This window comes from Artemia franciscana, chromosome 1 (assembly GCF_032884065.1).
Source record: "Artemia franciscana chromosome 1, ASM3288406v1, whole genome shotgun sequence".
NCBI classification, from domain to species: Eukaryota; Metazoa; Arthropoda; class Branchiopoda; order Anostraca; family Artemiidae; genus Artemia; species Artemia franciscana.
Window position 1 is genome coordinate 21,853,240 of NC_088863.1, and position 25,270 is coordinate 21,878,509.

The 25,270-nt window shown below is 36.4% G+C and overlaps 1 protein-coding gene across 2 annotated transcripts in view; it reads right to left on the bottom strand.

The window, feature by feature from the left end:
• The window catches only part of LOC136026920 (DNA-dependent protein kinase catalytic subunit-like), a 197,971-nt gene that overhangs the window by 48,672 nt on the left and 124,029 nt on the right, over positions 1–25,270 (bottom strand). For both annotated transcript variants that reach the window (XM_065703758.1, XM_065703768.1), the window contains exons 16-19: positions 17,808–17,931; positions 12,595–12,705; positions 6,113–6,336; positions 420–600 (exon numbers count right to left, since the gene is read on the bottom strand). In XM_065703758.1, coding sequence (XP_065559830.1) covers positions 420–600; positions 6,113–6,336; positions 12,595–12,705; positions 17,808–17,931 — 640 coding nt within the window. The remainder of the gene's footprint in view (positions 1–419; positions 601–6,112; positions 6,337–12,594; positions 12,706–17,807; positions 17,932–25,270) is intronic.

Here is a 25,270-nt window from a genome sequence, read left to right on the forward strand (position 1 = left end):
TAGCAGATAGCTGTAGTAAATTGTGAATTACCACGGCGTATGGCTTCTTGAGATTTATTTCTTTGGTCTCAAGGGAGCACTCAAAAATAAAATCAACCAAATGCGAAGCATTACCTCATTAGGGATGATTTCAAACTCTTGACATTTTTAAAAGCTTCTTAAATCTTTAAATCAGGTTCATAAAATGTCTCTACTTCATTATGTTTTCATAAAACAATATTATAAGAAGGATTATAATGTCATAACAAAGAAATTCCAAATAAAAAACGTTAAAAAATGCGATCTCTTAACCAAAACTTTTTATTATTCCATGTTTAAAATCAGAGATAAATTAGTTACGCAAAACTTACCTATTGTTATATATTAATATTCAGAAAATGCTTGAGCCCCCTCCCATAAAAGAATAAATAAAAATTTACCCATTCTTTTTGTTTGAGAAGGATGAAGAGCAAGCGAATAGAGATTTTTCAAGATCCTTTTGATTATATCTGGTTTGGACAAGTCCTTTGGCTTGGTTTGTTTAACATTCCATGTGCAGAACTCACAAAGGGCTTCCCCGGCTACATTTCGTATTATTGGGTTCACATTTTCTAATTTATCCTAAAAAGCAATTTAGATTAAAGACAATGAATTTAAAAACACAAAATAAAGTAAGGGGCAGAGAGTAAGAAAGAAAATTACAGAGAGAGAGAGAGAGGAGAGAGAGAGGAGAGAGAGAGAGAAGAGGAGAGAGAGGAGAGAGAGAGAGAGGAGAGAGAGAGAGAGAGAGAGAGAGAGAGAGAGGGAGGAAGAGGGAGGGAGAGGGAGAGGGAGAGGGGAGAGAGAGAGAGAGAGAGAGAGAGAGAGAGAGAGAGAGAGAGAGAGAGAGAGAGAGAGAGAGAGAGAGAGAGAGAGATCCCAATGGGCATAAAATTAGGCTAACATGAGCAATTTTTAGTGCTCCCAATATGTCGGATTTTTCCAACATTGTCAGATTTTGACCCTTTTGTCGAAAAAAAACCGTGCGAGACTTTAAAATTTTGTCGGATTTTCAGTAAAAGAAAAACGAATATTTGTCCGATTTTTAATCGTTTTAGTTTTTTTTTTTTTTTTTTACTGTAAAAGGATTTTCAAACCAGCAAAATTGGAGGACCGTTCTCTTGACGCCTTTTAAAATAAAAACCTACCTCTAGTTTCAGCAGGATTAAACTTTTGAAAATTTGCATAAAAAAAAAAAATTAGATATGAATAGAAAAATTAACAAAAAAAAAAGAGAAATTTGCATGCGTGTTTGCTGCTGCTGCCCACTTGGGATCTAATCTGAGCAAAGTTAAGGTGACACTTTTTGCTAGTATACGATTAGAAAAGAAAGATCAAATGACTTGGCTTGCTTTTGTCAACAAACCACAGGAGAGCTAGGCTAAAATCAGTTCAAATGTTGCAAAACCTGAAGAAATGACCCATCATAAAGGAGTAAGCAATTTGGGTGGGGCAGCAATCGTTCATAACAATTTAAAAACACTGGTACTGGTTATACTGAACTAACTCAAGGTAGCTAAAATTACGGGACTTCACTGACTATCAAGCTATTTTGATAGTCACAAACTTACTCAGACACTTTGAGTTCGGATTGCATCAGAAGCTTAAGAACACCCCAGTCCTGAATGTGCTTGCCCCAGGTCCGACACGTTGGCTGTCACTTCGGATGCGCGTTGAGTGATTATTGCATAATTGGGATGCGCTTAGTGGCTACTTTAAGGTAGTAGCAGCAGAGGATCACACTCAAGAATGACAGGGCATCTGGTCCTTGAGAATCCAGTGCTTCGGATTCAGCTTGAGTTCCAGCTCTTTGTGCTGGAGGTGTTTATTTATTTTAATCTTCTTTTCCAAAGTGAAGAACTTTGCTCCACAAAATGAAATTAGAGATGGACACACTTCTGAGAAATTAACCATGAATTTCATGAAGACTAGAAACACTAGATCAACCTTACCTTTGGTCTCAACCCTGACAAAGCAAGCGAATACCAGCCAGCTGAAGCTGTGAACTAGGGGATGGTAGCTCACCAGTCTCTTCAAACCTTGTAGTGGGAGAAAAATAAGTTTTGACCGGGAAAAAATTGATACAGAAATGGTTTCTTCGCCTACCGAACAAGAAAAAGACGTTTAACAACATATCAAAAACCTAAACCTCTAGCTCGATGCAAAATTGTTTTTTTATTGTTTTTTTATTTATTTGCTAAAAATTGAGAAAAATGAAAAAAAAGTGTCAACTAAGTGTTTCACACATCTTTAATGGTCAACTTTTGACTCTGAATTTATTTCTGGTGTTCATTTCATCGCCTGACCAAAATAAAACTATTTATTAGCAAAAAAATATTTTTTTTAAAAAGAAAATAAACTGTGTATTTTAAGAAAACTGCTACTACCGTCTGTCAGGGTCTATGTGGTATTGTACGGTTCAAAAGTAAAAACGAATGAACAGGAGAGACAAAAAACCTCAGTGCCCTAGACCTTTTAGAACAAAGTTGTAACTTAGAGAAAAGGCTTTTATCTTATTAACCAGATATATAAAAATTGCACTTCATCTAAATTTGTCATCGTCACACACATCACATTATCACAATGAACTTTTAATCCATAGCAGTGTAAAGTGGAAATAAGAAATCTGGACTTGAAATGGTGATCCAGTTGTACTGCTAAGCCTAGTTGCGGCGGACAAATTAGGGCACGTGGGCGAGCTGCTTGGGCGATGGAATTGCTAATGGCTAGCACTTTGAAAAAAAAATATCGGTTCCAACAAACAGTTCATCTAAGAACACCATCAGACTACCAGGTAGATAATCTTCTAGCTGTTTTCCAGAAGATAACTGTTTTGCTGTCATAGGCTTGGATTAAGGAAACTCAAAATGCCTTAGCATATGATTCCTTTTTTGCTGGCAGTCCTTTGATGTAACTCCTGAGAATTTTCGCTGCTGCTCAAATAAGCTTGATTTTCTCAATCTATTCGTTATCAGTTTTTTTTTCCAAGTAATAAAAATTCTGGAGTATCTCGAATGCTTTTTCTTTGAATGTCACCATGTCAGCCTTCCCGTCAATAGTTACAAATACCAGCTGGTCTTTGAAATATTCCAGGACCTTGCTCTTCAAGTACTTGTTACACTACGGTTCAAACCCTGTTTCTTTCAAAAACTCTCCCATTTTTACAACAAGCTCACTGGCAGTAAATTGTTCTTCGTCATTTTCCTCGAAAAAATCGAATAGCCTCAGAAACGGCTGATATCTTTCACCGTATCCTGACCTCCCTCTGTTTGGACGTTTTTTATCTGGCTCGGTATCTTCGAGTATTCCAGGGAGATCTCGCGTCGTAAATCTGGTTGGAATGCTCTTCTTTGATCGAAACACAGAAGAACAGGCTGCTTGGTAAATGGCGTCAACTGCGTGCCGGTCCGACATTGTACATATTCGGCGGAAAACGTTATTTGCCCGGTCATCCCCTCGGCTTTTGCGCACTGCCTTTATACTCTCTTCAGAGTATTTTATTCAACCTTGTACCAATCATAACCTTTTCTGTGGTTAGTGTTGATATTTATCCGTGTAGTACAGAAAAATCAACACTCTTGGAAATTGAAACCGGGAGTCCGTGATCGCAATACCACTTTTTCTGCGTACGTCTTTTCTGACAAGGCTTCGTCTTCTATTATTCTCAGTTTTTGACCGGTATACTTTGTTTGTGAAAGTCTTTCTGCAAGCAACACGAACTTGGTTCTCAGCCTGGACAGAGATGCTAGTACCTCGCATTTTGCTAGCTTCGTTAATCACTGTAGCTCCTCTCTCTACCAGTACCGACGATTCTGAGGTGCCTATCGGTCGCTAACATTGGGGACATACAGCATCGGTAGGGCCAGCCATTTAGAAGAGAGAAGTAGGAATTGTAGACTGTAAGTGAACATGTTATAAGAAAAATCATGATCTGAATCGGACAATCTGCAGTCAAAACCCCCCACAGATTGCCAACATTAGCTCCCTTCGGCAAAAAGCAAACATGACCAGCGACTTTTATTGCAGGCGATAGTACTCTTATTTCACTAAATAGTAAAAGGATACAATCACTTCTGCAAAAGTGACAGGCGGCTTTTTGGCGGGCGATAGTAATCCCACTTGCATTGAAGAATTTTTCGTTCAGCGCAGCTGCGTCTACCACGAAGCATTCAGCCGGCATGTTGGCTCTACTTAATTTTCGTCAGGGAGATGGCGCTAACAAAATATATGTCGAAAAAAGAGGTAGGAAAATTTTAAAATTGCTTTCAGCATTTCCTTCTTTCAATTCCATTCTATTCCGTAGTAGTTACGTAATGAAAACAATGACAAGATTAAAAAAGAAAAAAAGCACCTGTCTTTAAATATCTGCTCAGACTCCAAAATATTTTCCATCTGCACAGTCTTTTTTTGGGATAGGTGGCTCTGCAAGTCTAAGCACAAAAACAACTTTGAAAAGAGCGTGTAAGATCAATGCAGGGTTGTAGCAGAAACTGAATATCAGAAGGGGCTTTATAAAGGTATGTAGGAATAGATACCCATTCGAAAATCGCTATCATCTTCAAAAAGTACCCTATGAACATAGGTCACTGGCGTGTTCTTTTTCCTTTTTCTAATGTTTTTTAACTTTGAAAATCAAAAATATAGAACGATAAAAGGTGACGTTAATACTATGTTCACTCAAATACAATCATTTCTTGAAAAAAAAAATCAACAGGCTGCTTTTTTCATGCAACGCAACGATTTTTCAAGCAACGATTCTCGTTTGAGGGCGAACTGTTTACGTTGTGCGACATCCGTAACCCTGCGAAAGCTTAGGGCATAGGTGCAATAGGTCTTCTGCAAAATATTCTACACAGAAATAGTGCACCGTCGTGGGATGGAAGAATAATAGTAGAAGAATGGAAGAGTTGTATTTTTTGCGGAGAATGACGGTGCTTTTTGATCTTCTAAATGTGTCAGATGTCTCTGATTTTTGGCATTAATGGCTTCTATAAAACACAAAATGGTACTCAGAGGTTCCCCAGCATAATCGGCAATGTCCAGTACCTTCTCACCTTGCCATTCGATCGTCGTTGTGGAGCGGTTCTTTTCAACCTTGCAAGATATTAAAACAAATCATAAGAATTCGCTCAAAAGTGTAACCCTTACCTTAATTATGCAGGTCAAGTCAGGCAGAACAAGAGACATGTGTCTCATCATTTAGAAACTGATAGTTCCCTCTTAAAACTATTCAAAACTGTAAAAGATAACGCGACAGCAGACGAGTAAGTTCACTGTAGTTAAAAAAGTGCAGTTAATAGAGAAAAAATAATGGTTTGTTTTGTATTTGAGAAAAAAAATAATGGTTTTATAAGAATTGTTTTAAATATATGAGATAAAAAACAATGTGTGAATAAGGTGATCAAGGTGCCAGAATTTTCAGGATTTTTAAACGGAAAGAACAGAAATATGGCAGGAACAAAGTAGAAGCACTGGCAATTCTCCTTTTTAAGGATAAAGTATTTTAAGCCTGAAAAAAGATGGGATATCATAGGAAAACCGCGCAAAAAATAAAAAAAAATAAAAATAAGTAAAGCCTTCATACATCGTCTTTAAAAAACGCATTAAAAGAGTGGAGAAAAAATAATTCATTTCTGAACGCACCAACATCAGACGAGGAAAAAACTTTCGTCATTTTCAAGTTCCCTTTAGAATAAAATTAACCTAATTGGCTTCTAAAACAGTAGCAAAAGATCGAACAGAAGACCTAAAACAGAAGTAGAGTTGTGTGTGCAGAGCAAAGAGTAGCCCCTATGCTTTTACAAGAAAAAACGCGAAAAGTGTTCCGAGGTTTCTTTAGATTAGGTTTTCTTTAAAAAATTTATTAGAAAACCCATTTTAAGTACTTTTCATAAATAAATGTTGTTCATACAAACGAAAACTAAAAAAAAGTAGAAATAGTAAACAATTAGTATCTCATTGGTTATCAATATGACTGATAATGTCGTCAATGGTTGTCAATTCAAATTCACGTTCTAGATATGAAAGACACAAAATGCCTATACATGAAATATAAACTTCTCCGTCAATCCTAAAAACGAAAAAAAAAACTCACTAAAATGCAGGATAGTATCTTGTCAGCTTCATTCGTTAATCTTGGTCCATTCTCAGTTGATATAGGTTTTGAGAACCACCTAACCGTCTGTCCAAGAAGTACTTGAAATATTTTTCTAACAACATCATCAAGATCTGAAGCTAATGTAATGACAACGGGGAATGTTCGTTCATACAGTTTTTCAAGGCGATGATGACGACCGTATTCTTCAGTTCGCTCACTTCCTGAAAAAGAAGATACTGATTGAAAAAATAATCTCATTAGTTTAATATCGATTAATATTGATGGTTGTCGATTAAAAATCAATCAATATCGATTTTTGCTTATTTCTTAATTTGAATTATAATTTCCGTAGAAGCAATTTTTATTTAGGACGAAGCAGCAATTTTCGCAAATATTTAATAGAATTCTGTGTGTTTTTTTTTTATTAAATGTTTCATTTTTCTTCTTTTGAATTACAATATCAATAAAAGCCATTTTTTTTAATTGAAAACAAGCGGTGATCATGGCAAAATATCCAAAATGTTCTTCTTTTTCAAGAAGAATATTTGATTTTCTTCCTTCTTCTCGCTTGGATCCTATTTTATAAATAACTAGCTGTTGGTGTGGCGCTTCACGCCACACCAAGTAGGTGGGGGCGCTTCGCGCCCCCTTAAGCCCCCCCCCCACGCGCGTAAGTCATTACGCGCCGCATTAGTTACGCGCCATTGTAGTTGTGTCCCTGTGTCCCACCTGTGAATATAGATAGATATATATATATATATATATATATATGTTTTTAACTACGTAAAACTTGCGAATATACAACATTCTTCACTGTCCCATTGTCTGTGCATATAAATAGATTGTCAGGTTTACCGAATCTTGAACATGCAACATATAATTGTCCATGGGAAAACAATCCGTATTCAGATCTATACCGCATTTTTCTAATGATTGCCCTTGAGCTTTGTTGACGGTGATTGCTAATCGAATATTCCCTGTGACCCCGTCGTCATTTATATATCCCCCCTGTGCCACCCCCCGGCGTCCCAGATGTAGTTGTGTCCCTGTGTCCCGGTCATCATTATATCCCCTGTATCCCAGTCGTCACTTGTGTCCCGGTGTCCCGGTCTTTAATTTCACTTTGAGTGTCCCGGTCGTCATTTATATTCCCTGTGTCCCGGTGTCCCGGTCGTCATTTGTGTCCCGGTCTGTAACGTCATCTTATAATGACGTCATATACAAAGCCTTATATACTTATAATGACGTCATATACAAACCCTCTTTTTACAAAAAAAAAAACATACAAAAAAACAAACATAGATTTATAAAAACAAAGAGATAGCTAAATGTACGGCATGTGTTCGACCCCGTCCTTTGTCTCTGAATTAATCTTTATTAATATGCCCTTCCAAGAGGTCAATTTATGTTTCGCTTGAATTAAAAAGGAATCGATTGTTCCCAAGAATAAATGAGAATCACACCTACTGGTTAAGAAACAGCAGAAAAAAGTAATATATACGTCCAGATATATAATTCTGTAATCCAGAAAAGCATAGGATATACATAAATATAAAGCGTATTCGCCAATAATTAAAGTAAAAAAAAGAACATACCTGAGTATGTTAAAACGACTGCCAAAATTCATGCAAAATTGTCGCCAAAAGAGCAAATTTTAGAAGATCAAATTCGAAAGAGTTTTAGGTTAGTCAATTTGGAATAATCATGATAACTTTTTAATTTTCAGTTTTAATGACAGAAATATCTATCAAAAATTTTCTTCCGATCATTAATCTGCAGTAGAGACAAAGTTCCAGTCGCAGCATGTACATCAACACTAAACTTCTATAAAGGAAATGTAAGTTGCATTATATATATTAAAAAAAAAATAATAACACTAGGAAATACCATGTGGCATAAAATTTTACTACAAACAAATTGTATTATTGCCAATTTATCTAATCAATATTGTAGGCTAGGAATGGTAAGCAGAGGTTTGCCTTTGCCACTAAGCATTGACTCACAAAAGAAACCACAATTCTTTCAACCTCCCTAGTTAAATACTGACTAAGATAGTGACTCAAACATTCCAGTTTATTTTTCAAAGCTGGTAAAAGAAGTTGTATCAATAATTTTCCCCGTTAGTTGAAGTAACTGATGAAATACTTGATACTTGAAACTATTTTTATGTTGGCAAGCCTGCCACAAAATACCTACCAGATAAACAAGTAGCCACTTGAAAGAAACAAGAGCTAAGAGCTCACATGGCACTTGTGACGAGGCCAGACGAGCCAAGAGCTCATATGGTATGAGCTCTAGCAAAATTCTAAGAATCAATAGATTGATTTAAAACGGAAATCAGAGGCTTAATGCCGGTCGGGATTTAAAACAAGAGCTCTGAGTCACGAGGTCCTTCTAAATATCAAAATTCATTAAGATCCGACCACTCACTCGTAAGTTATAAATACCTCATTTTTCTATTTTTTCCTCTCCCTTCAAGCCCCCAGATTGTCTTTCGGGGATAACGACTTTATCAAGTCAATTTGTGCAGCTCCCAGACACGCCTACCAATTTCCATCGTCCTAGCACGTCCAAAAGCACCAAACTCGCCAAAGCACTGAACCCCACCCCCTAACTCCCCCAAAGAGATAGGATCCAGTACGGTTACGTCAATCACGTATCTACGACATTTGCTTATTCTACCCACCAAGTTTCATAAGTGTTTTCCATGATTTCCGGTTTCCCCCTCCAACTCCCCCCAATATCAACAGATCTGATTGGGATTTGAAATAAGAGCTCTAAAACATGAGTTCCCTCTAAATATCAAATTCCATTAAGATCCGGTCACCCGTTCTTAAGCTAAAAATTCCTCAATCTTTTGAATTTTTCCAAATCAACACCCCCCCCCAGTTCCTCCAAAGTGAACAGATCCGTTCCAACTATGTCGATCACGTATCTATAACTTGTGCTTATTCTTCCCATCAAGTTTCATCCCGATGTCTCCACTCTAACCGTTTTCCGAGATTTCTGTTCCCCCCCTCCAACCCCCTATGTCCCTAGATCCAGTTCGAATTAAAAATGGAGCATCTGAGACATCCTTCTATATATCAAGTTTCATTAAGATCCGATCACCCATTCGTAAGATAAAGATACCTCAATTTTCACATTTTCCAAGAATTCTGGTTTCCCCCTCCAACTTCCCCCAATGTCACCGGATCTGGTCGGGAATTAAAATAAGAGCTCTAAAGCACAAATCCTTCTAAATATCAAATTTCATTAAGATCTGATCACCCGTTCGTAAGTTACAAATACCTCATTTTTCTAATTTTTCCGGATTACTCCCTCCCCCCCACCCCCAACTCCACCAAAGAGGGCGAATCCAGTTTGGTTATATCAGTCACGTATCTTGGACATGTTTTTATTTCTCCCAACAAGTTTCACCCTAATCTCTCCACTTTACGTGTTTTCCAAGATTCCCCCCCAATGACGCTGGGTCCGGTCAGGATTTAAAATAAGAGATCTGAGTTACAAGGTCCTTCTTATATGAAATTTCATTAAGATACGATCACGCCTTCGTAAGTTAAAAATACCTCATTTTTTCTTATTTTTCAGAATTAACCCTAGCTCCCCCTCCCAGCTCCCCCAAATAGAGCGTATCCGTTTCGGCTATGTCAATGATGTATCTAGGACTTCTGCTTATTTTCCCACCAAGTTTGATCCCAATCCCTCCACTCTAAACGTTTTCCAAGATTTTAGGTTCCCCCTCCCAATTCCCCCATATGTCAACAGATCCAGAGAGGATCCGTTCCAGTTATGTCAATCACGTATTTTGGACTTGTTTCTATTCTTCCCACCAAGTTTCATCCTTATCTCTCCGCTTTAAGTGTTTTCCAAGATTTCCCGTCCCCCCCAACCCACCCTCTTAATGACTCTGGATCCCGTCGGGATTTCAAGTAAGAGGGCTGAGTTACAAGTTCCTTCTAAATATGAATTTCATTAAGACCCGACGACTCCTTCGTAAGATAAAAAATACCTCATTTTTTTCTAATTTTTCAGAATTAATCCTCCCCCCAGCTCCCCCAAACAGAGCAGATCCGTTCTGGTTATGTCAATCACGTATCTAGGACTTCTGCTTACTTTTCCCACCAAGTTTCATCCCGATCCCTCCACTCTAAGCGTTTGCCAAGATTTTAGGTTCCTACCCCAACTCCCCCAAATGTAACCAGATCTGGTCGGGATTTAAAATAAGAGCTCTGAGATACGATACCCTTCCAAACATCAAATTTCATTAAGATCCCATCACCCATTCGTAAATTAAAAATACTTCATTTTTTCTATTTTTTTCGAATTAACCACCCCCCCCCACCCCCCAGATGGTCAAATCGGGAGAATTTCTGATTTAATCTGGCCCGGTCCCTGATACGCCTGCCAAATTTCATCGTTCTTGCTTACCTGGAAGTGCCTAAAGTAGCAAAACCGGGACCGACAGACAGACCGACAGAATTTGCTATCGCTATATGTCACTTGGTTAATACCAAGTGCCATAAAAAAGGACATTAACATCGTCCATTATCTTCAAAGTTCTGAATACCATTTTAAGAACAGCATCAATTCTTCGCAAATCAAAAGAAGTAAATAGAAAATGTAGAAAAACGTTGAGCGTAAGCATGTGGCAAAGATGAGGCAAGCCCTTTTTTGGTTTCCTTTGAAGAAATTTTACCTTAAAGCGATCGATCTGGTTCAAAGGGTACAATGCGGAAGAACAAGACTCAAAGATCAAACGAATGAAAGATCGAAGCCTATGATAGTCTTTCAAAAAATCGAAAGACTATCATAGCTGTTAAAAATTATCATAGCTGTTAAAATTTACTATTAAATTCAATCTCCTTGTGAAATGGAATTCTAAAATCTTTAACAGTTTCTTAAAAAAAATGGTAGATTTAATATCAATATAACACAAGTAATTGGGATTATCGATGTTACATTGCTAGATTTGGCTGCCTTTATAATCATAGAATTATGCATACGCCAACCATTGACAGCCACAAAATCAGTTTGCTATTACTACTACTAGCAACTCAACGCATCACTAAGCAGCCCATGACCAATACAGCTGCACACGCTCCTCCTCCATCACAATCTATTCAAAGCTTCCCGCTTTACCTCCTCCGGAGAAATTCCAAATTCCTTTAAATCCTTTCTTACGATTTCTTCCCTAAATAGTTGGCGGAACAGAATGACCTTTGGCAATTTGTCATCCTTCGTCCACAGAACGTGTCTTAACCGTCTCAACCTTTTTTCTGTGTGTTACAGTTTAGAGGGCATGATAGAAGCATATTTTTTTTGCATAGCTCACCATTTGAAATATGATTAGTTCAACGGGAAAAATAATCCGTAATCCGTATTCAACATAATCCGTAGATAATTCCTCTGGAAAACATCTAACAGAGTCTCCTCAGTGTACCAAAGCTCTCACGTTTGAGAGCCACCGTCATTACTTTATCTTCTAATAATCTAATGTTGGTTCACGGAGTTATTTTCCTATGCTCCAAAAACAAAAAAAACATCTTCTCTTAACATCTTCAGCGCAACAGCAATTTCAAATAATATTACTACCCAGATAAGTGAAGGTATGTACCTGATCAATCTTCTCTCTACCCAATTCTCTCTACTCATTTCCTACCTTAGCCACAACATTATTTTACTCGTGCATAGCAAAAATCTATTTAACATATTTATGATCTATACCATACAAGGGATAAGACCTTCGCTAAAGCTCTTCTATTGCATGAATCAAACGCTCGTACATAATCTATAGAACTGAGGACTAAGGGGGTGTGATGACTAAGGACTATATGTCTTTCCCGGACTGGGTCAATATACAATTTTGTTTGAATGAAACAAGTTCTTGTCTTTGATTTATTCTCTTTCTCCTCTCTTCTCTTTGAGTTCTTCTTCCTTCTTCATTTTGATCATGTGTGTTTCAACCTGCGAGGACCAAATGTTTGGCTTCATCATTTTTTTATTGACAGGCAAAGAAGTTTAAATTAACAAAACCTCAGCAGTTTTATCCGTCAGATATTATTATTAAAACAAAAAAAAAAATGAAATTTGAGATTTCCAAGTTGACCTTTTCAAGAATGACAGCCTATAAGTTTAGAAAAGCTACAGAGCTTCAGGTCTAAGGTATCAAAGAAACAGCTTTGAATCAAAGGGATATGCAATCCCAATAAATTTGTTTTTGAATTTCAAAAGTTTCATTTTAATATATACGTATACTATCTAATAGTTTCCCATTTACAAAAAAGAAGTTTCCCATTTCCATCTCTTGCGGTTATCAAGCTATAGACCACTAATAATACTGAAAAGATAAAAGGCAGTAGTGCATCTCCACTACCCAATTCAAATCAATTCGTTGGTCAGAGCTATTTGCTATAGTTTTATACTAAAATAGCCCTTAAATAGCAGATAAATTTAAATATGGAAAATCTGCAACTTACCAATACCAATCATATAGACGAAAAACGCATGCAAAACTTCACAAGCAGCTAATTTAACACGTCGATCGCTGTTCGAGGTTGCAAGCTCGATAACTCGGGGCAACAGCGAGTCTGAAATTGAAAATTTTAATTTAAATTCAACGAAAAAGCACTTTTAAAAAGCTCAAAAATTGTGGTAAAAAAGACATGGAAGAAAATATATATATATATATATATATATATATATATATATATATATATATATATATATATATATATATATATATATATATATATATATATATATATATATATATATATATATATATATATATATATATATATATATCCAACATGAGAAAGTAGATTCAGATTCATAATTGTGTGTGTTCCTTTCATTCGTAAGTTTTGTCTGTATAAGCTGATCGCCGAAAAATTAGATTTTTATGTTGAATATCCCCCATCCTTACCAGCGGTCAGAAGTTGATTAAGTTCTCGAACCTTCTTTAATTTTTCGATACATTTTATATTCCTCTCCTTCACAAGCAGTTGTCAGTATAAATTGATAGCCGCTTGCTCACATTTTTCAGTTTAAAATGTGTATTTCAGCAGTTTTTTTTTCTCCAAGTCATTCCATTTTCTTTGTTTTGTTTTTTTCTTTCAGAGATCAGAAAAGTTCCTACGGGTGTGTGTATTTCGCATGGCTTGTGCTTCATTTCAAAATATGGCCTTCTTCCCTGGAAATTATTAGGTAAGTAATAAGTTCCTATTGTTCATCCCGGGGGCTAATCCCTTCTTCATCACAACAAAATTATAACCTGTCAAAACAATTAGATAATTCTTTTTTGGATTTGGAGGAAATTTCTGATGAAAATATAAGTAATGAAGATGATTTGCCGTTATTTAGTGAAAGTAATTTTCCTAGAAGTAAATATGTTGATATATAGATTTAACGAAGGGATGCTCTGACTCTCAGTTCTCTGCGCTTCAACTTAACTGTCAAGGATTATGTTCATCGTTTATGGAACTAACTTCAATGCGCCAACAACTGCAATCCAACACAATTGGATTATGTGAGACATTCCTTACGGGACAAACGGGACAACTTCTAGATATCCCAGGCTATATATCAAAGTTTCTACATAGAAAAGAAGCTCGCAGAGGAGGATTGACTATTTATGCGAGGAATAAACATGCTGAGCATATTAACAACAAACTGAGCTGGAATGCTGAAGGCGTTTTTGAATCATTTTTCATTGAGCTATATGGGCCATCAAAGAAGAAGATATTGACTGAAGAAATATATCGCTCATCATCAGGTTTCTGCTTTTATGGATATACTAACTCAGATTTTACAGCTGATAGGAAACCAGAACCAAGATGTGATCATCATGGGTGATTTTAACATTGATCTTCTCACTATTATGTCAGGGTTTAATCTTTACCCTTCAACTACGATTCCAACCAGAGCAGCAGAAAATAACCATTAACTGATTGACAACATTTTTTCTACATTATGATTGTCCGGCGATGGTATCAGTCATCACCGGCGACACATCTGATCACTTTCCTATACACACTATCTTCAACACAGCGAGGATGTTAACTCCGCTTGTAAAAACTAACCACGATCTACAAGTAATTTGTCTCAAAGAGGAGAATCATAAACTGTTAAATGATGAGTTAAAAAAAAGTTTCTTGGGACAGTGTCTTAGCAAAAGAAGATATGAACGAAGGTTTTGAAATTTTCCACAATACGTCTGTAGCTGCATATAAAACATGCTGTTTTAAAGAGAAACCAAGAAACTGGGGAAGAAAAAATAAACCAATATGTCCATGGGTTACCGAAAGCTTACTCATAAGCATAAATAAGAAAAACAAGTTATAGGCAAATTAAAGAAACCACCCAAACCGAGACAACCTAGAGAGATATGAGACATATAAGAAATGCCTTCATTCGGTTCTGAGGAAAGCAAAAAGAGATTATGTGAATAACAAAATATCGTAAAGTGGGAAAGATGGACAAAAAGTCTGGAAGGTCATTAATTCGATTTTGCGACCAAACGATAAGAGAGCAGAATTACCTTCCAGACTTTTTGTCGACGGGGAGGCCGTTAAAGAGCCCACTCAGGTTGCAAAAGAACTCAGTACATTTTCGCAGGGATAGGAGGAATTACATCTCATTCTGCGAGAAGTCCCCGGAAACCCTAAAAGCATTACCTTGGCTCGGCATGCACAAAATCAATGGCTATAATTTCTGTGACATCAACTGAAGAACAGCTAATTGTGAAGACCTTGAAAGGCACATCAGCATCTGGATTTGACCGGATACACACGAGAGCCCTGAAAGCAATCCTCCCTTCTATCCTAGAGCCATTAACTTATTTGATAAACTTGTCTCTAAAATGTGGTGTTTTCCCTTCGATACTAAAAAAAGCAAAATTAATCCCTCTGCATAAAGGTGGTCCTCAGGACGATCCATCGAACTTCCGACCCATATCAATATTATCTGTTTTTTTAAAAGCTTTTGAAAATCCCTGGCAAAGACTACTTTACAAGTTTCTTGAAAAAAAGGATTTTCTAATAGTCGTCAGTTCGGCTTCAGAATTCGTCATTCAACAGAAGACGCTCTGGCATCCTAAAGCTTATTCATCAACAGGCCACTTGACTCAGGTCTTCTGCTAGCTGCTATATGGATTGACATCAAAAAAGCATTTGACAGCATGGATTATACAATCTTACTGGGAAAGCTGGAACATACTGGAGCGAGAGTGATAGCCCTGCAATGGTTTGAATCTTACCTTCAAAATAGGTGCATCTATATTGGTGACGACCCAAAGAACGACACTACTGTGAAATTTGGTGTGCCCCAAGGATCAATCCTCGGCCCTCTTTTGTTTTTAGTCCATGTAAATGACCTAACTCGTATCCTTATCCCAAACCATGACGTTCCAAAATGCTGAAACCTATGCTTTGATCAAACATCTGAGGACATTACTAACGAGCAAGATGGATTCATAGCATTTGTTGACGACAATACAATGACCTGTTGCGGACTCAGCATACCTTCACTCCAGCGGAAGCTTGAAAACATCATGGAAAAGACTTATCTATGGATGGATCCCAACAGACTTGTCATCAATGTCGATTTTCTATTATTTTCTAGGGTAGGAACCCTTCACCCGGAAATAACGGGTATTGTGACATCTCGTGGAAAGGTTCAACGACGAGCAAACGGATGTGCAAATTACTTAGGAGTAATAGCGGATGAAAACCTTTCTTTCCTTCCTCACATCCATGCTGTAGAATTAAAGCTTTCATGGAATCTGGGAATCATGAAGAAACTGAAGCAAACATTCCCACGTAAAACCCATACCCTTCTCTACAATGCGCTCATTAAATCCCACTTAAAGTATTGTGCAATGGTATGGCAGTCGACGTTCAAATCCCATCTGAAAAAACTGGAGTACATCCACAAGAATCCCTTAACGATCATCGAACACACAGATGATTATCTCACGCTGAAACCGCTGTTTGAGCTTTCCTGCTTGGTTTTGCTTTCAGATTCCTCTCCGGCTTGCTTCCACCGCCTTTTAGAAATCTATTCCGCTTGGTAGCCGAACAGCTTTTTCCAATTACAAGATATTGGTCAATTGTGTCAATGTATACGAGTATTGATGTAAAAGCCGCAGAAATTCTTCTTGAAAGAAAGATACTAAGAAATTTGGACTTGATTAGTGGTGAAACAGTTTTGGAAGTCGGTGTAATTATGAATTTAGTTAGGTTGTGCAACATGTTCTCTTATTTTTTTCGATTCAGAGGGGTATTTTTCGAACAAGTAAATGGTTTACCCATGGGGGCCCCTTTAAGTCCTTTATTAGCAAATTGTTTTGTAAAAAATATTGAAACAATAGCGTTAATTTCATACTTTTTAAAACATAAATTTTGGGGGAGATATATGGATGACACAATTTCAGTATGGAATTATGGGGTGGAGGAATTAAAAAGTTTTTTAGAAAATCTTAATTTTTGGGGAGGTGATTTAAAATTTACAATAGAATTAGAAAAGGATAATAAACTTCCTTTTCTGGATGTCCTTGTTTTAAAAAATGAAAATAGTCTGGATTTTAGTATTTACAGAAAACCTACTAACAATAACAGATTTTTGTCGTTTTTCTCCGGTCATAGTCGCCAAGTAAAAATTGGTTTAATCATATCCTTAACTGACCGCATTTTTAGAATTTGTTCTCCAAAATTCATTGAGGAAGAATTATTGTTGTTAAAAGAGATTTTAATAAGTAACCATTATCCGGGTTGGTTAATTGACCAGACTTTTTCGAAAAGAAGGAAAAAATTTCAAAACAGAAAAGAAAGATATTTTTTGTTCTCTACCATATCTTTTCAACGCCATAAATCTTTTTTGATGCCGGGCGAGGTGGAAACGCCTGATTCCCGCCACAAGTACAAAGTATGTACTTGTGGAAGCTCTTATGTGGGACGTACTAACCAGAATTTTAAAATGAGATTGCTACAACATCATAATTCTATTTCATCGTCTTTAAAGCAAAATACCAAACCTGAAGATTCCACGTCGTCCCTCTCAGAACATATCTTTAATTTTCCAAATCCTTTTATTTTCTTTGAAAGTGTTTCTTTGATTTCTAGGGACAAAGGTTTACAGCAAATTTTCAGGGAAACTATAGAAATTAAAAAAAAATTATTCAAAAATAATTCCATAAACAGAGATACAGGTGAATTTGGATTGAACTCAATTTATGATAATTTACTGAGGTCAAATAAAGTAAATATCACCTCACCTAAGAGCTATGACCTCTGTCCACATAATATGTCAGATAATTCTAATGAACCGGAACCGAAAAGGTCAAAGAGATTTGCCTCCGCTGTTGCATTGAAAAAAATAAGAGCAATAAACTATATGTAATTTGTTTATTACTTATAAATTTTGTTTATTTTTATTAATGTCTTTTAGTTTTACTGCTGATGATGAACAATTTATATGTGTTCGAAATATCCAGTTAAATAATTTTATATCTATTCACTGTCAATAAAAAGGTTTCATCCCTATTTTGAACTCCTTTGCTTTCGGAGAGCCACAGTGCTTACCTAATTTTGAGGCGATATGTTATGTTATGACTGTTATAATTTTTTTTTATTAAACATGAGTGAACTGAATTGAACATACAATCTTTGTTATACCTGAAAGAAAATCTCACCTAGGAAGATGGTAACTTTTAAATCAGGGAAAGGAACTCTAAACTTCAAATGTTCCTCCTGGTCCCAAGCTATAGCTTTCTCACTGATCTCCTCCAATGGTCTGTCGTAAAGCTGTGATGTAACCTAAGACAAGAAAAAGGACTAGAGAAGCAAAATATTTCAAGGAAAAATTTTAAAATTAGAGAAACGGGAATTTGCATAAAAAAAAGTGTACCATCAAACTTTCATTTAAGCTGGTTTCAAAAATGATTTATTTAAACACATAGAAAATCCTTAACGCCACCCTCCCCACCCCAATAATAGCCCAATGGGCTGTAAAATAGGGGAGAACAAATAACAATCACGCAAAAAAAATTACCCAGGGAAGCAAATAACAATCGCACAAAGATACTCAACTCTTTACAACATTAAATGATGAAAATAATACAACATTGAAATTTCAAAATATTATAATAAAAATCGAATTGATAGAAAAGAAAACAAATCCAACAAATTTATATAAATAATATTTAGCTGGTCCGCTTGAGTGGATCTCAATCAGGGAAACCCTGATTGAGTGACAACCCTTAATATTGGATGGCAGTGAAATTATTTAGCGGTTACATCATCGTTTACTCGCTAAAAAACGACCATAAGAGAATGAATGACGTTTTTCAAAATGGGGAATACGTAAGCATGTTTCAGTGATTGATCGTTCCCAAGGTAAACTAAGGGTAAAAAAAGAATCAACAATTTAGAAAGAAGCATCACTTCATCTAATCTAAGTGCAAGCACTTGCTTTACCTTCAAAGAAGTAGACATTCAACAACATAAAGGCATTTTTATGTCATACAAAAAACTTTACAAGCATTATGAGTAAAAGAAATGCGGAAAAGTTGGAAAAAGTGGTAGTCGTTATGGACACACATAGACAGACATAGGATAGGGAGGCTACCCTCTCAAAAAATCGAGTAAAAAGCGCACTGTTTTGTGTTCGATCCCCTCCAAAAGAGAAAAGAGACGTGAAAAAACAATCACGAAGAATATGTTCGGGTAGGGTCTTATACTGGGGGGTAGTTTTACTATGCCATTGAACCCAATTAGAGAGGTTATAGCACCTTTCTTACCCCTTGGTATAACAGAGGTCCACTTGGAATTATTTCGACCACACAATTAAGGATTAGTGTCGAATATTATGCAGGTGTGGACACTTATAAACTAAAACAAAAATAAAAAAAAGTTACAAGAATTCGAAGATCCAAAGAATAATATTAACTTTCCTTGGCTTCTGCTTGCATGTGAAACGGTACATGTGTAGCGGGAAGTGGTCTAAATCCTTCCTGATATTGAATATGAAAAATGCCGTTTTTCATAAAATATTGACTATATTATAAAAAAATGTAATTATAAAAGGTTTTTAAACACATCAAGTTCTCTTAAAATGAGCGATTAAGCAACTCTCTAAGATATTCCATCGCCATGTTATCTGAGAAGAAAAAGAGAAACAAAGATGACGCATATGCAGAATACCGTAGTTCCAGCAACTTATCTTTTTTTTTAAGCTAAGAGATTTTCCTCGTTATTCAAGCCAAGGGAAGGTAAGTTTCCTATATAGAGGTTTCTAATAGTGTACTTCTTGTTTTGAAGAAACATTATTTTCAGGAGTTATTGCCTATTACATTTCTTAGTATTGAACTTGATCGTCTCTTACTATGCTGCTTGCTACCAATGCAACCCAGACTTACGTTGAAAATACAAACAGGAAAAATTGGTTTGAATAGTGAAGATTCTTGGTGCGAAGAGACGAATCTCAGTCAAATATACACTAGAAAAGTTTATTGATGATAATACTGCCGCTAAAACTAAGGCTACTACTATTAATTAATGTTTCAGTTAATGTGAGCAAGCGTTCGTTATTTTTTATCATCGCCTATGATCATTTCTGAAAGAATAGTTAAAATTGTACCGATCATTATTTGTAACTTTGTAGAAGTTTTATTCTATTTTGAAAATTATTTTTTAATTACAACAGTTTTAAATACATCAATTTCCTTTAGAAGGAGCCATTAAACAGCTCTCTATGATGTTTCAGTGGCACGCTAGCTGCGAAGAAATATTGAAAAAAAATATACCGTCGATCCATAATATCATAGTTCAAGCAACTTATCTTGTTTTTTAAGCCAATAGATTTTCCTAGTTATTCAAGCCAAGACGCTGTAAGTTTCCTACAAAGGGGTTTCGGAAAAGGCAAATATAATAGTACAGTTTGTGTTTCGATCTGAATCTATTTTTTGGAGTTATGAGCGGTTGTGATTCTTATTGAACATGATCATCTCTTACTAGGTTGCTAGCTACTGCTGCAACCTGGATTCCTGAATCTTTGTTAGATGGCAATAGTTTGTGTTAATTACATAAAGCTTATATATAATTCGATTTCTTTTCAAATGAGCAATTAAACAGCTTTTTGTTATATTCTAGTGCCCTGCTAGCTGAAGAGAGAGAGAGAGAACAAAAAAAGATGCCGTTGAAGCAGATTTTCGCAGTACAAGCAAACGTTCTTGTTTTTCAAGCCAATTGATTTTCTTTGATATTCAAGCCAAGGGCCGGTGTTTCCAATGTATGGCTTTCGGACAAGGCTAATCTGATAGTGTACTTCTTGTTTTGGTATGGAACTATTTTTAGGTGTTATGGGCTACTATATTTCTTAGTACTGAACATGATCGTCTCTTACTAGGTTGCAAGCTACCACTGAAACCCGGATTACTGTGACTACCGCTGCAACCTGGTACGTTGAAATTACAAACATGTTTGAAACATGAACATATTTGTTTGAAGAGTAAGACATGAATTTTAGAGAATAAAGCAGCTAAGTAAGTTAAATATTGCACCATACTCTTGAAAATTTTACCGATGATAGCGCTGCCACTAAGCTGAGGCTGCAACTATCAATTACAATTTTGGTTATTATGAGCAAGCGTTCGTTCTTTATTATAATGTAATAATAAAAAAACTTTTACAAATGAAAGTAAGGAGCAACATTAACAATTAAAACGAACAGAAATTATTGTATATGAAGGAGTTCCCCCTCGTCAATACTTCGCTCTTTAAGCTAAAGTTTGAATTGTTTCCAATTTTTTTAACAATGACCTCTGAATCACAAAGGCCGTTTAATTAAAATAAATAGCTTTTTGGAAAGTACTTAAAAAAATAGCGAAAAGCGCGAGGTATTAACGAAGGGCCAAACCCACTCATATAATTAATTATTTCAGTTCGTTTTAATTTTTTAATGTTGTTCCTTACTTTCAACAGAAAAACTTTTGTATTTAATTTCTCATCGTCCCTTTAAATAATGCTGGGAAATTTTATGCAACTTCATGGAGAATTTTCTTCCCCCATGTGAAATTCAATCATGGAAAGACCCTCCCAAGTAACCTACTCCTCTCGGCCTCCTACCAGAAAAAATTCCCTCGGAAAACGTCAGTTTTCAGTTTCAATGGGCAAAGATCATAACTTGCAGCGCTTTCCCCTGATACCGTGGTGGATGAGTTCATCCACAAAAACATAGTTATTAGATTTTTCGACTATGCTGAACAAAATGATTGTCTCAAAATTTTGATCCGGGGACTTTGGGAAAAAATGAGTGTGGGAGGGGGCCTAGTTGCCCTCCAGTTTTTGATCAGTCAAAAAGGGCACTAGAACCTTGAATTTCCGTTCGAACAAGCCCTCAAAATATTCTAGGACCACTGGGTCGGAACGATCACCCCCTGGAAAAAAAACATAAAAACAAATAAACACGCATCCGTGAACTGCGGCAAAAAATACGGAATTCCACATTTATGTAGATAGGAGCTTTAAACCTCTACCAAAGCGTACTCTAATACGCAGAATTAGATTATGTGATTTTCATTAACATCTACGACTTTTAGGACTTGTTTTACCTTTTTTTCAAAAATAAGGCAAATGTTCTCAGGCTCGTAAATTTTAATAAGTAAGACTAAAGTTGACGAAACTAGTGTACACGAACTATTTGAGTAATTATGCTCCCATGTAGGTTTCTGCCGCAATTCCTTCTTTTCATAATTAAATTAATAATTGTGGGCTTGAGTTCAATCTTTACCATAAACTAGCTACCGCTGCAACCCGGATCTTCACTAGAAAATTGATCATTTGCTATGAACAACAATTCATTCTTTATTATAAAAAATAAAATCTAAGCACCACACATTGCTATTTAGGCCGAATCATAGCACTACGCGCTGCTTAATTTATATACTTGAGACTGTTTTCAAACATCTTGATCTAAATAGTTTTTACGTTGAGGCTGTTTTTGCTGATATTAGCAAAGCCTTCGACAACTTGGATCATCATACAGGTATTGATAAAGCAAGGGCTTTAGGTGCCAGAGATTTTGTTTTACGTACGGTAGTTAGTTTTTTGTCTGGCCGTGAACAGTGTGTAATCCTCCCTAATGGAGATTCATCTGGTTTTTTCTCGATTTCCTGTGGAGCACCTCAAGGGACTAAATAAGGTCCTTTAATAATAATAATAATAATGATAATAATAATTTATTTCTTATCCACTTACAAAAGAGAAAAAGTGGAGTACAAGGAGAAAAAAGAAAAAACTACAAATAACACAAAATACAAGAAAAAGAAATAACAATTTAGCAAAAGAGGCGGATAAGATGATTGTTAGGACCAAGACATCCGTCTTCATGGCGCTTCGTCAATTATTTTTGAACCTAGTTTTTCCACTGAGAGAACAATATCCGTTGATTGATATTTACTAATTAACCTTCGATTCCGAAATGATCGTGGTAAATAAAGTAAGAAGTTAGTAAGAAATACCGATAGTCATCCGTCTTGACCCTCTTTACGTCACCTTTATTCAGAAGCACATAAAACCAAGAAAAAAATAACACAGAATGGTCGCAGAAACTCGAGTAGAGCTTTGTAAGTGCTTGTTGACGAAAATGTCCACGATTTCCGGCAATTTTAGAGTACCCCGGTTTAAGCTTAAATTGAATATCCCGAATTGTCTGAAAACGAAAAAAACTTAGAGAACTAGCCCCATTAAATATAAGAAATTCAATTTATCTACGTTTAGCAATAATCGAATTCTTGCAAATGCATCAGCGATGGATCGGACAGAACGCGCTAAACCGGCCTCAGTTCGACTAATAAGAAGCAAGTCGTTAGCATAAGCTAAGTATGATACGTCTGTGAATCCTGTAAAACAAGAACTACTTATACAAAACAAAACATGTTTAATAGAAGCATTAGAGGGGGAGAGAACTCCCCCCTGTCTAACTCCACATTTGACTGGTATATGTCCAAAAAAATCACCATTCCCTGACTTTAATCTTAAATAAGAATTTGAATACCAAAACTTAAAAACCAGAATTTCAGACGCATTCACACAAAGTTGACTAAGAGCATACCAAGCCTGAGCATGGAAAACACTATCAAATGCTTTAGATATATCAAGGGTGCAAAAATGAAGACTATAATATACCCCTATATACCCCGGGGACTATATACCCCGAGTGGCTTCCTTAATAAACTGCATTAAAACACGATGAGCATGTTGACAGCTCAGACCTGACCCGAAGCTGAACTGGTTAGCCTCATAATTAATAATTTCATCGATATGTGGAAGTAGAACATACTCAAATAATTTAATGAGAGTACAGGCGACGGTAATCGGCCTGTACGAATTACACGAATTTAGATATTTTCCTTTCTTTAATGTAGAAGCGACACTTCCACATAAAAATGAATCAGGAACAATATATCTTGAAAGGCACATCTGGAATAATAACTAAATATACGATAGAAGTTCAGCTGACTTCGGATCTAGATGAGCCGCACAAATACCATTAAGGTCATAAGACTTTGACTTAAACCGTCGAGGAGATTTCACAATATTAGATTTATCAACAGATATAACATGTCTTTTGCTCACACTATTAGGAAGAATCTTCACCACTAAAACAGTGAAACGGCTATGAACATCATAATTAATCATGGAAACGATGCACGTATAATGTTTAATCCACAACAATCTTGGAATAATATCACTTGAAGAAGATTCTTCGATTTTCAACGCATTCAGCACATTTTGCCACTATTTACTATTAGTCGGAAATTCAGCGGCCGAAAACAAAACTGCACGAAGATGACGCTCATAAGCCAATTTTGTTCTCTGTTTGATGCCAAAATTTGCCCACTAGAAGGTCTACCGCAAACATCCAGATTTTCAACCAGAACTTGGCTTGGTTCTTCAATTTCTTAAGTTTGAGATCACAGTTCCAAAAGGTCTTAGGGGTGTTAAGTCGCACGCGAATCTGGAACAGCTATTGCTTCAGCTTGTTTGATTGAAGAAACGATATTTCTTTAGTAAGAGTGTAACTTACCACGAGCATCACTGACAAAACAACTAGCGCCAAGAAATTGATAAGGCACCCAAATAGTAGATAGCAGAAAAGCGAGAGGCGAAAAATAGAGTGACCAATTTGCATTATCCCAATCACGTTTGCAAATCCATTTCTTAGGCTTAGGAGGAGCACTAAAACTGATTGTAGAGCTAATAGATAGATCTAAATTTAAAGGGGGGAGATGGTCATAGTCTCTTTCCTCATCGTCAACATGAACATCAGAGTAATGAAGAAGGGATGAAGACACACAATGGTCCAAATCAGAAACTGTTACACTATTATGGATATATGAGAAGCTGCAATCTTTATTTATAATCCTATGCACAGCTGGTAGAGCATTTAACAGGGTCTCAGATCGACTGGATGATATGCGAATGTTCCAATTTAGATCACCAGCAAGAAGCCATAAATACCCAGGAGATTCAATTCCGCTAATTAGACATTGCCATTACAAGAGTTGTCATCACAAGCTTATGACACGACTTGGCAAAACTCGAGAACGACCGTACCGACGTTTTATCATGCGGCATGTAAGCATTAATTAGGACAGAGTGATCAAGTTTTACAGCTAGAAAATTCTCAGATGAGTGGTAGCACACCGTGATAAACTGCAAGAGTTCGTCTGATATAACACGCGAGGCCACTATAAGGCCTACCCCGAATCCATCTAGCATTGGTACTAAACACAATGTGATCTAGATTCCTTCGTAAAAAGTTCACGCTGCAGGCGGGAAGCAAGTGTTCTTGTAGGACAATGAGATCAAAATAGCTAACTTTTCCCCGAGACTTGGCACTTTGTCTTTAGTCCAGTTAATGTTGAACGAGCAAACCCAAATTTTACAACAGTTCATTTGTGAAGGCACCCTGTAACGGTCATAACAAGAGCCTAGAAACGAGGAAAGCACAAACTAAATGCCACATGATTATCACCACAGTTTGCGTGTTTTATCGGATCCGTACACGGGATGTCTTTGCAATTTTCATGAGGACCAGAGCATCTAGCACAATTATGGCAGGTACTAGGACAGTTAGCAATTAGATGTCCAG